Source organism: Cheilinus undulatus, linkage group 21 (assembly GCF_018320785.1).
Source record: "Cheilinus undulatus linkage group 21, ASM1832078v1, whole genome shotgun sequence".
Taxonomy (NCBI): domain Eukaryota; kingdom Metazoa; phylum Chordata; class Actinopteri; order Labriformes; family Labridae; genus Cheilinus; species Cheilinus undulatus.
Genome location: NC_054885.1, coordinates 38,421,263 through 38,436,023, shown reverse-complemented (window position 1 = coordinate 38,436,023; position 14,761 = coordinate 38,421,263). Strand labels below are relative to the sequence as shown.

The window sequence follows — 14,761 nt, the reverse complement described above, 5'->3', positions numbered from 1 at the left end:
AAGCTTTACCAAAAATACTGTGAAAAAAGTTACACTTGTATCTATGAAAAATGTCATTTATTTTTGTTCTTAAAGTGGATGCCAAACTTAAATAAACCTCTGCACACTGTGGTTAGTTATTATCTTTGTAAAAGTACCCTCTATCTACTCTACATGTTTCTATCAATAAATGTATTGAAATACTTTTCCTTGTTTATTTTTGAAAGCAATGCTTTTTTATCATTTGCTTTATTATATTACATGCATAAGGGAGCATTCTTTGTCTTTCATCACACTGAAAAAAAGAAAACATTGGTTGAACTTAAAAAAAAAAGAAGTAATCAATCACACGAAACATTTTTAATTGAATCAGTTAATTTTTTTTAAAAATCAGATAAATCTATATTTTTTAACTTCATAGAAACTACAGTGCTTAACAAATTTATTAGACCACCTGTCATATTTGTCTCAGAGACCATCCAGCATCATGAAGTGCTTTAATGTGGACTCTTTCATTTTCAGTGAGCTCTCCACGTTTTACCATTTTGAACGGGAATGAGGGATTTTAAACTGAATTCACTTTTTTATAACCAAATTTGAGTCAGAAATTAATCAAGCATAACATTCAACCACTAAAACGCATTTTCTTGTTCAGGAATGCAAGTAAATAACTATCATTTGACATATTAATCAAGAAATATTAATGTGCTTTACTATTTTTTCAGTTTTTTTGTAAATCAGTAAATTTGAAAATTCATGGATAACAATAATAATTATATTTTAGCATTAAAAATATCATTTGGGTTAAAGAGCTTCTACATATTGGTGTATTAACCATTGCAGAAACATAAAAATGATTTTGGTAATTACCAATGCTGTTAATTTAGGGCAGCTGTGGCATAAACCTTACTTTGGGTGGTGGTCTAATAAATCTGTTAAGCACTGTGTATGTTTGAAGGTTGAGCAAACCTAATTATTTCATTTTATTATTTTATATTCCACTCATCTGAACTTGAAATGGACTCCCTGCACGCTCACACTCACACCTCTGGCCAATTTAGAGTCACCAATGAACCTAATGCTCATGTTTTAGGAGGTGGGAGAAAGCTGGAGTAACCGGAGAGAACCCATGCATGCAGGGGAGAACGTGCAAACTGTGCACAGAAAGGCCCTGAAAGGGAAGCAAACCAGCAACCTTCTTGCCGTGAGGCAACAGCGCTAACCCCTGCTCTGCAGTGCCGCCCACAATCCTTTATAACACGTTTTACATTTTTTCAGCTGAAGGAGACTGTTCATCTTTACAAATGTAAAACGGTGTTAAGTTGTGGAACGAAAAAAATAAAACGTGTTGGGATTGTTCTATTTTTCTCCTAAAAAACTTTTTTCAAACAAAACGGCAATGTATTGTGTCGTCTCAGTGTGGACAAGGCCTAAGAAACATGCTTTAAACCAACCTTAAAGTTTTGGGGCTTTAAAGGAAACATTTGGGGCTTAAGCCCCCTGGACCACCCCCTCGCCCTGCCTCTGATTGAGGTTATGAGTTCAGTGTCTTTTCATTTATTATCATCTTAGCATCCACCTTGGGACACATGGTAGATAATTGAGAAACTGTGACTACTTGGTCTACTTGAATGTAAGGGTAGCCATTAGAGCACGCAAAAGTCATGAACTTTTTTCACCAACCCACCAGTAAAGAACTACTGGTTTACACCATTTATCAAGAGACCATTTCTCTCTTCTCACTCAACAAATATTTTCCACATAATCGGCTGAATATCACAATAATATGACTAATTTTCCCCTTGGATGATGATAGAAAACATCCCGACATTTCTTTTAATCAGGTTCTTTCGCGTTCATCTAAAAAGCCGGAGCATTTGTGTGACATGTTTGGAGGCTCCAGTCCCAGTTGTGAAAAGAACAATGTGGTTCTGTTGTTAGCATGGTTGTTTAGAGGAAAAAGGCCAGAGGCGGCATATGGCTTTACTGGGGGATCTGATTAAACAAACTTAACCTTATCTTGGAGCACTCTTTGGTTCATTAAGCTCTTGTGCTGAGTTTTTGGTTACTTTCTCAGTCAGTGGATGAGAATTACGGTACTGTGGTGATTCTTATCTGCCATCTGTTCATCGGAGGGTCCCATGACGAGGATTACAGAGGCTGAACTAATCCAGCCCAGAGAGACAGATTATCCCTGAGATTGTTTATACGTGGTTGTATGTATGTAGCATCCTGATGTATGATTCATTCTACACTTTCATCCTCCAGCTTTATGGAGCCATACGTCAGCGTAGATTCACCAGCGAATAATACGACAACATAAATCTTGAGTATTACTGTCTATGGCTGGCATTGATGGATTAGTCTTAGAATATTTGATCAAGTGTCCTCCATATCATCACAAGGCTGCACCTTTATATTTTACTACATATTTTCAAGCTACAACAGAATCACTCTGTGCTTTAATTTACATTTTTAGTCACATAAAAGCAGCCTATTATGATTTAGAAGAAGTAAAGGCAGCTTTGCCTGACACACATTGATGTTTTCTGGGTTATAACCTAAAAAGTTATAAAGAACATTTAAAAATAGCCATTGTCTCATTGGGCAAAGTCCATGTTGGCTTTTCATTATGCAACAGCTTTAGTGAGAGAGGGATTAAATGCACTGAAAGATGCCAAATGAAAATAAATCTGTGATTATTATTGCTGCCAATCTGATTTTTAGACATGATATCGGTGATACTTGTTGAAAATGGTATTAATCTGCCCGGTTTATGTACTAGGTATTTAATTAAGTTAAGCTGTATTAGAGCGGACGTGCCTTTTGCAGCGGGAAGAGAAACAAAGGGCAGATAAATGCACTTAAATCAGCTGTGCTGAAAAACTGATTTGGATTTGAGATAATCCTCACAACGAAATGAAAATAAAATAATACATTTAGTTATAATTGAGTGTATGCAGTCTAACTAAAGTGTTAGTTCCATTTTGCTTGGACAGTTGTGCTTCACGTCATCATCAGATAGCATCAACATTTAACGCTTAATCGAAAAGCTGCCGTGTCTGTTGCTGGTGAACAGATTGTTGGATGGACTGACAGATGAACGGACTCACTTGGCATGCACAGCTTATTTTTTTAGAGCATTATCATTTAGTATAAACTGTTTTCAGATTTAACAGCATCTGTGACCGTCATTGTGTTTAGGACTGATGGGACATTTTCTGATCTCAGTGCTGCACTTACAGTTTGTTATGAATCAACATTTCCATTCTATCGCTCAGTCTCTTTAAAATGAGATGTTTTAATTGTCTGGTGAATCTTTAAAACTTTGTGAGAAGCATTAGTGAACATGGTGCTTCATCCACCAACATCTAAATCATCTCTATTTTCAGTATTAGAAATATTAAAGTGAATCTAAGACAAGTTCAACTTTAACAGCTTCAATAATTATCAGATCTCTCCTTTCATAATCGTAGATGCTAATGCTAATATCAGATTGCTCAGTCTTTTATCAAACTCGTTTTAAAGCTAATATCGTTACCGTCATTACTGACTTTGAAGATATATCCAAGAAAACATGGATTTATGGCAAGGACAGGACATTTTCTGCAACTCTCTTCTTCTTCTCTGGAGCTCCTTCTGCACCTCCTCCCTTTCTATTTCTGCATCTCCTTCTTCTTATTTTCTCTGTTCCAGTCTTCTATATTTTCGTATCTCTCTTTTCTTGGTCTCTTTCTTCACCTAACCCTCTTTTTCCTCTTCTCTCTCATCTTTCTTTCTGCTGCCCGTTGTGCATTTTCCTCGTCTTTAATTCTGCATCTCCTTCTTCTCTCTTTCTGCTCCTCCCTCTTTCCTGTTTTTTCACCTCCTGTCTTGTGTTTGTGTGTATGGACCCTGAGTCTGAAATAAAATCTATCTATCTATCTATCTATCTATCTATCTATCTATCTATCTATCTATCTATCTATCTATCTATCTATCTATCTATCTATCTATCTTTTTCTGCAACCCCTCTTCTCTTTTTCTTTATCTCTCTTCTCCTTTTCTCCATCTTTCCCTTTTCTCTCTCTCTCTATACCTTCAGCTTCTCTTATTCTCTTTTCCCATCCCTTCACACCCCCAGCAGAGCTTCATACCTTGCCATCATAAGGTGCATGGTCAAATTTGATATATGTGTTGTAATTTGGCTTCCCCAGAGGGCATGAAGCTTAGTTTATGGAAATTTCTGCTCTTTATGTAACAGAAAAGCTCTCCTATTGATCCTTTAATCTGAAATGGAGCTCAGTTTAAGTTTAAGCTGGAAGACTGTTTCTGTTCATTCTTCAGTCCGCACTCATTCACATCTCTCCCTTTTCCATTTTTTCTCTCTTCCCGCTCACTCACTCTCCTAAGTACTCAGCCAATCAGATTCTGCTACAACCCTGTTTGTCCAATCATCATGTACCTGTCATTCTCTCTTTCACAGTCAGCCAGTCATTCTGTGCAGATGCTGCACCCCTCTTCCACCCCAGCCACCTCCATTCAGTTATTCAGCATCTAGTCCAGATCCTTACAGGTCTCCTGCTCATCTTATCTTGCATTCCTGAGTTCCTGGGCAGCGGTCTACTCCTCATCCTGCACCTCTCAACACCACCAGAGTTTAAACTCCAAGGGAGTATCCTATTCCTGTCGTTTGCCTCACTACCTCTTCAAATAAATGATATCATCATGGTGGAGTCTGATTGCCAAGGACTTTTCTCTTTCATTCAATTTGTAAAATAAATTATTGTCAAACTCGTATTCTCTCCTTATTGAATTATTAATGACATGATTCCACAGTATCACTTTTACATTGACGTATTTTCTATTTTTATTAGCATTTAATATCATGACAGTTGACAAAGATGTTAACTCTGAGGGGTCAAAGGTGACGTTACAGACATCAAACGTTCCAAATTTTCTGTTTTGAAATTTACAAGAAACTTTGATCATACAGGTGTGGCTCTCCAAAACCAAACCCTCTCAACAGCTTTAAAAACAGGCCAAAACTAATAAGAATCACATTTTTGATTACAGAAAACTGATGCCACTTAAATAAGAGGGGGATAACATACAGTCTTTAATGGAAAATAAGCCATCATTAGCATACACTTCAATAAAAAATACATTCTCCCAATTCACAACCATTCATTCTGTGTCTTCATTTCTGCGACATCATTTTCACAAACTCTGTAAAAGAAAGCAGAGGATGCTGTCAAAGCAAGTCAGAGTACATCAATTAAAACATGGATATGGATATTATTAATGCACAAATATCTCCACACTCCACTAAAACAAGCTTCTAAACACTGGTTTGTGTGGAAAGTGAAAGAAAATCAAGGAAATATTTATTTTAGATACTCCTGATGCCTTGTCATCTCCCTCTTCCTTTTCTCCCTGACAGTGTGAGAGGGGTTGGGTTAATAAACCGCTCTTGTAGCTACGACCTCATTCTCCTCAAACCTGCTATTAAAGGTTGTCTTTGTTTTCCAGAATAGATTTCTGTCATGGCGGATATTTGTACTTTTCATAGCAGCTGAGGCACAGGTGGACGAGAGATCTGTTTGACTTATTTCATTTGACCTCACCTTCACTAACTCATCTTTTAGAGCTCAATACTTCATGAAAATGTAGAAAAAGGTTGGTATTCAGTTGTATCTTACCCTCAAAATCAACAGTTCCGTCTCCATTATTGTCAGCTTCTCTGACCACTGCGTCGATTTCCTTTTCGCAGGTTTTTTCTCCTAATAACTTCACCATGGCATGTCTCAGCTCATCAGATGTGATCGAACCATCTCCATCAATGTCAAACTGTAAAAGGAAGGGGGAAAGCAAAATAACATTACCAGACTTTTTAGTGGGAGATAGTTTCAGATTTTTTTAATCATGATCTGACATTTTGCTAGCTTTAAAGTATTTTCATCCACCATGTAGACCAGAAAAATTATGCTGTCCCCACCTCCCTGAATGCCTCTTTGAGTTCCTTCAGTCCAATCATCCCGGCAGTTTCAGCCAGAAGCTTGGGGGTCATAAGTTCCACAAAGTCCTCGAAGTCCACCCGTCCCCCCACTGTCAAAAACAACCAGCCATTAAAAATACAGCTTAAAGGGATACTTCAACATTTTGGCAAATTCGCCCATTGCCATAATTCCTATAGTCTTAGTAATAGGTTTAGTTCCTTTAGTTGTCATTGCAAGCTGTTTCTAAATGGGGGGGGGGGAGCGTTAAACCAGCAGCACTGCTAACGCTATGTTAGCAGATGGAATTTTTGCTTTCCCTCATCAACCTCATCAAATACACAATCCAAAAGCTCCAAAATGCTCTCGTGGACAAGTTGTGACCTGTACATTCACCACGCTATAAAATAATAATGTATAATTATGTAACATTACGACACATGAAGCAAATACTCAGAACTATTTCTTGAGTAAACCACTGGGCAGAGTGACACAGTGCAGCAGCCATGTCTGGAGTGTAGTTCCGGCTTTGCATTTAACTTTAAAACATCTCCATCTTGTAATGCTCCATGATTATTTCATAGCGTGAATGTACAGTCACAACTTGTCCACGAGAGCATTTTGGAGTTGTTGGATTGTGTATTTGATGAGTTTGATGAGGGAAAGCAAAAATTCCATCTACTAACACAACGTTAGCGGTGCAGCTGTTTTAACGGTTCCCCCAGATCTAGAAACAGCTTGCAACTAAAGGAAACGAACCTATTACTTAGACTACAGGAATTATGGCAATGGGTGAATTTGCCAAAATGTTGAAGTATCCCTTTAAAAAAGGTTTGAGTGCCACTCCTTAAAGCAACAATATGAAGGAATTCAGTTTGGTGCCTCAAGCACCCTCTGAAGGTCTCTGTGTGCAACTGCACTGTCATAGATCACAAATACAGCTGCTTCCCCCATCACAGATAACGTCTATATGTGGACAAACAGAGTGGTGAAGTTGGTAAAGAAGCCAGAAACTACGTTGACAGATTTGGCACACTAGATTTGTAACAAATATGACTCTGCTAGTGTCTACAGCCACATATTAGCATGTGGAGTGTGTGTATGCATAATTAACTGTTACCATGATGTCTAAAGTTTGGGGCAAAATGGTTAACCATGTTAACCATGGATTCGCCAAATTCCACACACGCCATCCAGTCTGGTAAAGCTCCAGTCTACAAACTTTGTGAACTGAAAATGGTTCTGACATTCACTGTCATTTTTAGGAGAATTAGCCATAGCTGTGGGTGGTGTTGAGTTGTACTGGAAGCTGTTAGCAATGGCTGCCACAGGTGTAACAGATGTAGCTCAGATGTAGCTGTAGTATAGCACCAGTTCTATCAGAACTGTGCCACATTTGTTTGTTAAATTAAGAGCAAAGAAAAGCACCAAAGCTTTTCATGATGGAAGAGGTGTTTTTGCTTTTCACCCAATCTGCCTCGGCATCAGATTTATCCACATGTGCATGTCTGCAACCTCATTTCACTTGTTCTGAATGGCCCGTAATGAATGTGATGGACAGAACATCCATCCAATCACCTTCTGGGAATTTTTTGAAAAGTCCTGACCCTGCCAAATGTATGGGAGGGTTTCCAGATGAATGTGACACATATGCATGCAGTGGATTTGTGAAACAGTCTCTCTGGCGTGCCAGGTTACAAAAAGGCTACACTGGAATGGTTAATTTAGTACATGCTAGTTGATATAGGATACATCTATAACGCTAACTTGAAGACTGACAAGGAAAGAGACAACTTCCTGTTGTAATCAAAACATGTTTTTTATGCAAACCTGAGATGTTGGATAACTCTATTCACAGGCCAAAGCTGCTGAACGTACACTGATGACACTGCTAACAAAACAACCTTACAGTACATCACAATCTGTTTTGTCGTAGGAATGTGCACTCTGCAGCTAGATTGTTGCTTTTGTCTTGCTTCCTGCTCTCTTTTCTCTTCTCAGCTTCATCTATCACCATCCTCTTCTGTCTTTTAACCTTAGCTGTTGCTTTTCACAGTTCTGAGACAGGCTAACTGGCTTCTTTTTTGCTGAAAGCTGGTGTAAACTAGTTCTGTACTGGTGTTCTCATAAAAGAATCATGGCCGAAGTCACTTAGTGCTGAGAGCCACTCTCTGGAACTGTGACAGACAACATGCTCCAATATTTTACCGTTTAGTTATCCTTTAAAACCACTATTTTAACATGGAAATGAAATGTATTGTTGCCTTTAAATCAAAGGAAGAATGAGTCAGAGTTAGGCTGGTTTCATAAATGCATATGAGATGGTTTACATTCAGCAGCCAGATGCACATGCTATAAATATATAAGACATTATTGTTGCTCAGCACTGTAATTCTCTGCACAGCTGCACAGCTTATTTTTGAGTTGTAATGTGAAAATAAGCTCTGTCTCTGGAGAATTTGTCTGAAATTGCTGAGTCTTGAAACTATTTTGCATTGACTCTGAATTATCTTTGCTCAGGAAACGGTAAAAACCCCATGGTAGAGCCATAGAGATGTGCCATTCCACTACTATACCTCATATAATGTAATGGTAAAGGGACAAGACTCACGATTCATGTTGATGTTCTGGCTCAGCTCTATGAGCTCCATTTCAGTGGGCATGTAGCCCATCGTCCTCATTAGGTTCCCCAAGTCCTTACAGCTGATTAAACCATCTTTGTCTTTGTCAAACTCCACAAAAGCCTCCCGTAACTCTACAGCAAATAGACACAAAACCAAAAAAGGGTATGTGGTTGAAGATTAAAAAGATAACATTATACTGCAGTTGATCTGAAAACATAAAAACAAAAGTTACCTTCAATCTCATCAGGTGTAAGAGATCTTTTCTGAAAAAGACAATACATTCAGATATGATAATAATGTGAGTTAATGTCAGAATATCCACAACATGCTTTCATTCATACATCTGTCTGTAACCCCTCATATTAATCTGTGTCTAATTTGGTAAAAGTTGTTGAATTTTGTACCAAACATGTTAGAAAATTAGTAAAAACATGGGAAAACCAACTCTTAAAGTATACTGACTTATCAAATGATACATTTTTACAGTTTGAGGCGTTCTTTTTTTAGTATGTTGCTTAGAGAGTCAAATGAAGCCAAAGAGAAAAGTTTTATGATGTTGACTTAAAGACTGATGATCCAGATGAGTGCTGTGATGCTGCTCCATTGTGGTCTAAAACCATGACTCAGAGCTAGGAGACCATGTCAGAGTGCTTGTTTCTCTCAAATACATGGTTTAACACTGCTATACATGAGGAAATATGGAGGAGTGCATTACAAAATGACTCACTGATGCCAAATAATCAAATGTGACAGCATTTCCACTTTCAGGTGCTTACATGTTTTCTGTGGTAGTAACCCAGTTAAGGATATTGATTCATCCAAGAGATTTTTATCAACAAATCATTCTTTGTTATGTTTTTACTTTGGAATTTTAAATGTCTACTAAAATTCTTGTTCAGACAAAAAAGTGTTTTTATTTGAAAGAAATAAAGAGCGTCTAGTAGAAGAAATGCAGAGGTTGAAAGAGTCCACAACTACTGTTCTCAGACAAAAGTACTGGTCTATAAATCAAGACAAAGATAAAGTATTTGATTTGATATTTGATTTTACTTTAAGTATCGAGTAGCTACCAGGGTTGAATGAGTTGGGAATTTTTTTATTTGTTTTTCTTTCCAATATTGCATTTGCAATTTGACATGCAATTATATTTTTAAGTTCCTCATCTTGTGTATTTTTTGATGAACACAAGCATAAGTCATTCTACATTATAACCAACAAAATATTCGATAGATTTAACATGAAGGGTTCTTTCCTGTAGGCCGGGTATATGTAACATGATGTAAGAATCAGTACTTTCACATCTTTAATTCTCCTCTTCCATCACAGCAGTAAATCTGCTAATTCATTTCACTTAAAGCCATGGAGCAATCATCATGAAAACCAGGGCTGCACAATTATCCAACTTCATTATTCTGACTCATCTTGCAGAGGCAATATGAATAATATCTGCAAGATATGAATGATTGTTATGATGTCAATATCATTTTAAATAAGAAAAAAAAGACAAGTAAATTTTTCAAACTACTTTAGAAAAAAAAAAGATGCTTCAATGTTTCAATGATGCGTAGAGCAGAACATCTCTGCTGCAAAAAATGGTTTGAAACTATTTTTGACAATTCAGGTCAGAAAAATATTCCAATTCCTGCTACCTGAAAATTGCACATATTGCCATTTAATCTAAATTTTGATGTATTGCCCAGCCTTAATAGCTACTGAGGAATTATACAACCAAATAAGAGTTTTCCTTTTTGACCAAAACAATGTGAGAATATGGATCTCCAACCACACTGTTCAGGTAAAGCCACACCTCTATAGTACAGTTAAATACAACAGCTGTTTATGGATGAAGTGGAATCATTCTCTCCCTAAGTTCAACAGAGATGGACAAAGTACATGAGTATTGTCCTCTAGCAAACTTACTTAAATAGAGTTAAAATTACTGATTTTAAAATGTAAGTGGAGTAACCTCTGCAAAAAAAGGAGCTCACTTTGGGTCATAAAGTAAATGAGAATGTCAACAGTGAATGATAAAAGAGTGAAATGTTCGATATCAAAGGTTAAGATGACTTCTTTTTTTTAAAAGTGAAATATAAAACATCTCAAAGGAGAAGTGGTGTCCTCATTTTACATTTCTCTTAAAGCCTGAAGAAGCTATTGACAAATAACTATGGTGCGCCTAAAAGGACAAATAACATGCAAAACTGCAATTTGGAATCTTCAGTGCATCTGTTTCAAACTTTTTTAAATGCAGTAAACACGTTAACACTAACAGCCAGTGGTTTTTTGTGAAAATCAGACAATGTTGGCACCTTTCCGATACCACAGCAAGGAAAACAAAAGTCCTATAAGACCCAATACTGGGCAGTTTTAATTTAATATACAAGGGATCAGTTGTATGAAAAATACAGACACTTAAAGATCTATCATATCTATAATGATAAAACATAGAGAATAATCTAACGTCTATTTTATATCACTGTGAGAGCAGGCAGATGCAACAGTGAGCAGTATACAGCTGCAGTTCTGCTACATTTCTGCTTCTCTAACTTCTGCAACACTGCGGTAAACATCAGAAAAAATATTAAAACGCACATATATCACTTTAGCTGTACAGGCAAGGGATTTATAGAGCACCATGTTTCATAAAGTGAATTAAAGTGCTTTGCAGAAATAAAAACAGAGCATTTATAACATTAAGAGCATTAAATGAAATCATTTAAAATGGACTATATGAATATTTAAGGTCAAAAGAAAAATAGAAAATGAGATTTAGAAAATTTAGCAATATATCCTCTATACCAGGGGTGTCAAACTCAGTCACAGAAGGGGCTGGATTCTGAATTAAGGTCTGACCAAAGGGCCTAACAGGATCCACATTTAACTGTCAACCTCATTTTTCAACAGAAATAAATGATGGAGAAAAAAAGTCAGCAATGATGATAAATGATTTTGAGATTTAAAAAGTCAAAATGATAATTTTAAAGGCTCAAAATCTGAGATAAAAAGTCAAACTTATTTGTTTAAAAGGTCAAAACATGAAATTAGATGTTCAAATAATGCTTTTAATAGGCAAATATATGAAAAGAAAGTCACAATCATGTCTGGCTTAAAATTGGAAATCGTGCACCTAAAGGTCAAAGTATGATATCAAGGTCAAAATTATCAATTAAAAAGGTCAAAATATTAGATAAAGTCAAAATTATAAGTTTAAAAGATCAAAATATGAGACAAAAGTGAAAATATTAACTTGAAAATGGTAAAAATATGAGATAAAAGTCCAAATAATAGATTGAAGTCATTACTGTGCCACGAAAAATTGAAAATATGAAATGAAAACACAAATTAATTTGTTTTCCCACATTTCTTTTGATGTAGTTATTTTTACTCTTTATTTTTCACACTTTTAGGACTTCAGGATATTTCACATCATCAAAGTTAAGTTTACATTTTTATACTGCAGGAAATCTGCAGCCCTCATATTTTATAGCCAGTTATTTTAAGAATGTGATACGACCTTGCGGGCCGGGTATAACTGAACCACGGGCTGAATTTGGCCACTGGGCCTTGAGTTTGACACCCCTGCTCTATACCCAAGATCCTCTGGCCCCAGCTGAAGTTTGTTGTCGTCATCCACAGTCACTGAAAAGGCCCAGCCTCGCCCTGCTGGATATGTAAGACCACAAACCTCCACTGTAAACCTCTGCCAGTCTTCATATCGTGTATTTGCTGCTGTGTCTGTGATCCTACAGGGTAAAGGTGCTCTGAAGTCTCTGACGGCAGGCTGACTTTTGTAACAGACTCAGATTCACCTGCTGGTTCTGCCTAATCCAGATGGATTCTGTGAAACAATCGATCTCATAATGTGTTGCCAAGGATTTAAGCTCAAAGTCCATATGTCTCAGCACTTAAACATTTCATAACTAAGGTGCTGGAAGGAGGACAGAATGGTGGCTGACTACTAGTGTCTCACAGCAGGAGAGTAAATGGTTTGTGTCCAGGTGGGACAGGTCTTTCCTCTCTGGGGCAAGGTTACAATAGTTTGGGATTTTTCATTAGTTTTTATTTCTATTTTGTTTTCAGTTTTAATGAGTTGTTACTGCTGGCTTGTTAGTGTAGTTAAGTTTTTGTTTTGCAAAAATGCTTCGTTTTAGTTTGGTTTTTATTAGTTTTAGTGTTAGTTTTAGTTTTTTCAGATACATGTCAGGACTGAGTGAATATCATACATTTTCAAACACATATTAAAACAGGCTACTCTTCACTTATCAGTTTATTTATTTAAAGATGATGTTTGAGTACAACTCCAGAGATAAAACTACCACTGTGTGAAGTCTTGACCAATCAATTCCAGCAACTTTACTCTACCCAGACTCTGGTGTAGGTGCCAGTCAGTCTGGCTGTGTCAAAGACTAAAACTAAGGATATTTTGTCTCTATTTTTATTTCATTTTAAAAGTTTAGTAAGCGCACTTGTGTTGTACTTAAGACCACACTATCCGAGACCAAGACTTGCCCGAGACCAGAGTGCACTGAGACCAAGACAAGACCAAGACTTTCGGGGATCAAGACCAAATGCTTCTCCTTAATATCACATTGATGAAGTCAAAGAATAGCAGATCAGTGCTGGTCTCGACTGGTCTGATGGAAAATCCCAAGTCCAACCAGTCCGAGACCGAGACAAGACTGAGTAAAAGTACTACAACACTAAAGCGCACTGTACAGTTTTAGTTAGTTTTCGGGTTTTTTTTGGAAACACTAAGTTTTTATTTAGTTTCAGATTAACTGAAATGCTCTTTGAATTTGAGTTTTACTTACTTTGTTAATTTGGTTAACTATAATAAGCTTGGTATGGAGTTTACATGTTCCCCTCATGCATAAATCACCCATTTGTGTGTAAGGATTTTGTTTCTACATGTCAGCCTGGTGGTTTTTCTGGACCAGTCCAGAGTGTATCCTGACTCTAGTGACTGTTGGGATTGGCTCCAAACCCACAAATAGAATTACCAGTATACCTGATGGATGGAAAACTGAGTAAAAGAAAGTTGGCAGTCATGTAAGTGTAGAGTAAGGCAGTGTTTTTAGCTTGGACATAAAGCTAGTAAATTAATCATTATGATTTATAACAGACAGATGTGTTCGTTTCTAATTAGATTAAAATTTTAAATGGATTTGAATGTAAATTACATCAAAAATGTAAAATGTTCTCAAGGAGACTGAGCTGCAAGTGCAGCAGCATACAGGACTATAATGTCTGCTGCTTCTGATCAAAACACATCTGCAGACACATCACTGTGTAAATCACTTCTACATGCTGTGAACATGCAGCCATTAAGCTTTAATATCTATTCTGAAAATATTTCTTCTGTTTGATCCATACTTTTTCTAATCGCACAGCATTTTAAATCTCAAAAATGAGATGCAGTGTTTGTCCTTTTTACAAAGTAAAGGAAATTATTGACAATCTGTGCTGATGCTTCTGAAATAGCAGACAAAGTCAAAGTTTGGTTCTACACTTGAACACAAGAAAGAAGCTTCACTCTGTCCTAAAATAACATCTCATCCAAGAACGGCCATAAATGAGTAACTCTGCCCTCCATTAAACATTAATTCAACCTGTAAAGTCTCGGTCAGATGAATCATTTCTTTAACAAGAGTTTCCTGGATAAGTGAGCCGGTTTTACCAGACACCGACATAAAACACAAAAGCAGATTTAAGCAGAAGAAACCTGATTCTGGTTTCTGCTGCACTTTAATCTACAGACAAAACAATAAAACTACGACAGGACTGAAGTGTCTGCACAACGACTTACTTTTCTGCTGGTTCCTCCTCTGAGAAAGATGCAGGCTTGTTTTACACTCATGGTGAAACCTTTAGTCCAGGTCCTGGGATGCTGCTATTTGGGATTTTTTTTTTTTTTTGCTGCTGTCAAACTGAATGTGTTGATTTGGATGTTGCTGTATCAATCAGAGTGTGTTTTCTCTGCGAGCATGTGTGTGAGTAAACCCTGATCAGCGGGGATCTGTGGATGCCTGAGAGGCGGGATGAGGTCTCATATGGATTATCTCTGCAGCTTTGGTCTAGAAAATAAAGATAGGCTTAATGCCGTGCATGTACACTTTTTCTATACAGTCAAACATCACGGTCATGTTTAAGAGAGTTTTAATAAAGAATCAATGCTTCAAAGTC

General features: G+C 36.9%; 1 protein-coding gene across 1 annotated transcript; it reads right to left on the bottom strand.

Moving 5' to 3' along the window:
* Nucleotides 1–5,158: 5,158 nt before the first annotated feature.
* On the bottom strand, nt 5,159–14,435 carry cabp5b (calcium binding protein 5b). The gene is made up of 6 exons (XM_041778147.1): nt 14,385–14,435; nt 8,811–8,841; nt 8,566–8,709; nt 5,957–6,066; nt 5,661–5,808; nt 5,159–5,187 (listed from the first exon to the last, which is right to left on the bottom strand). The coding sequence occupies exons 1-6, from the start codon at nt 14,433–14,435 to the stop codon at nt 5,159–5,161; spliced, it is 513 nt and encodes a 170-aa protein (XP_041634081.1).
* Nucleotides 14,436–14,761: the final 326 nt, after the last annotated feature.

Coding starts and splice junctions, on each gene's coding strand:
- cabp5b (XM_041778147.1), bottom strand. CDS start 14,435: ATGAGTGTAAAACAAGCCTGCATCTTTCTCAGAGGAGGAACCAGCAGA. Junction 8,842..14,384: donor GAGGAGGAACCAGCAGAAAA/GTAAGTCGTTGT, acceptor TGTCTTTTTCAG/AAAAGATCTCTTACACCTGA. Junction 5,188..5,660: donor CGGAACTGTTGATTTTGAGG/GTAAGATACAAC, acceptor TTTCTTTTACAG/AGTTTGTGAAAATGATGTCG.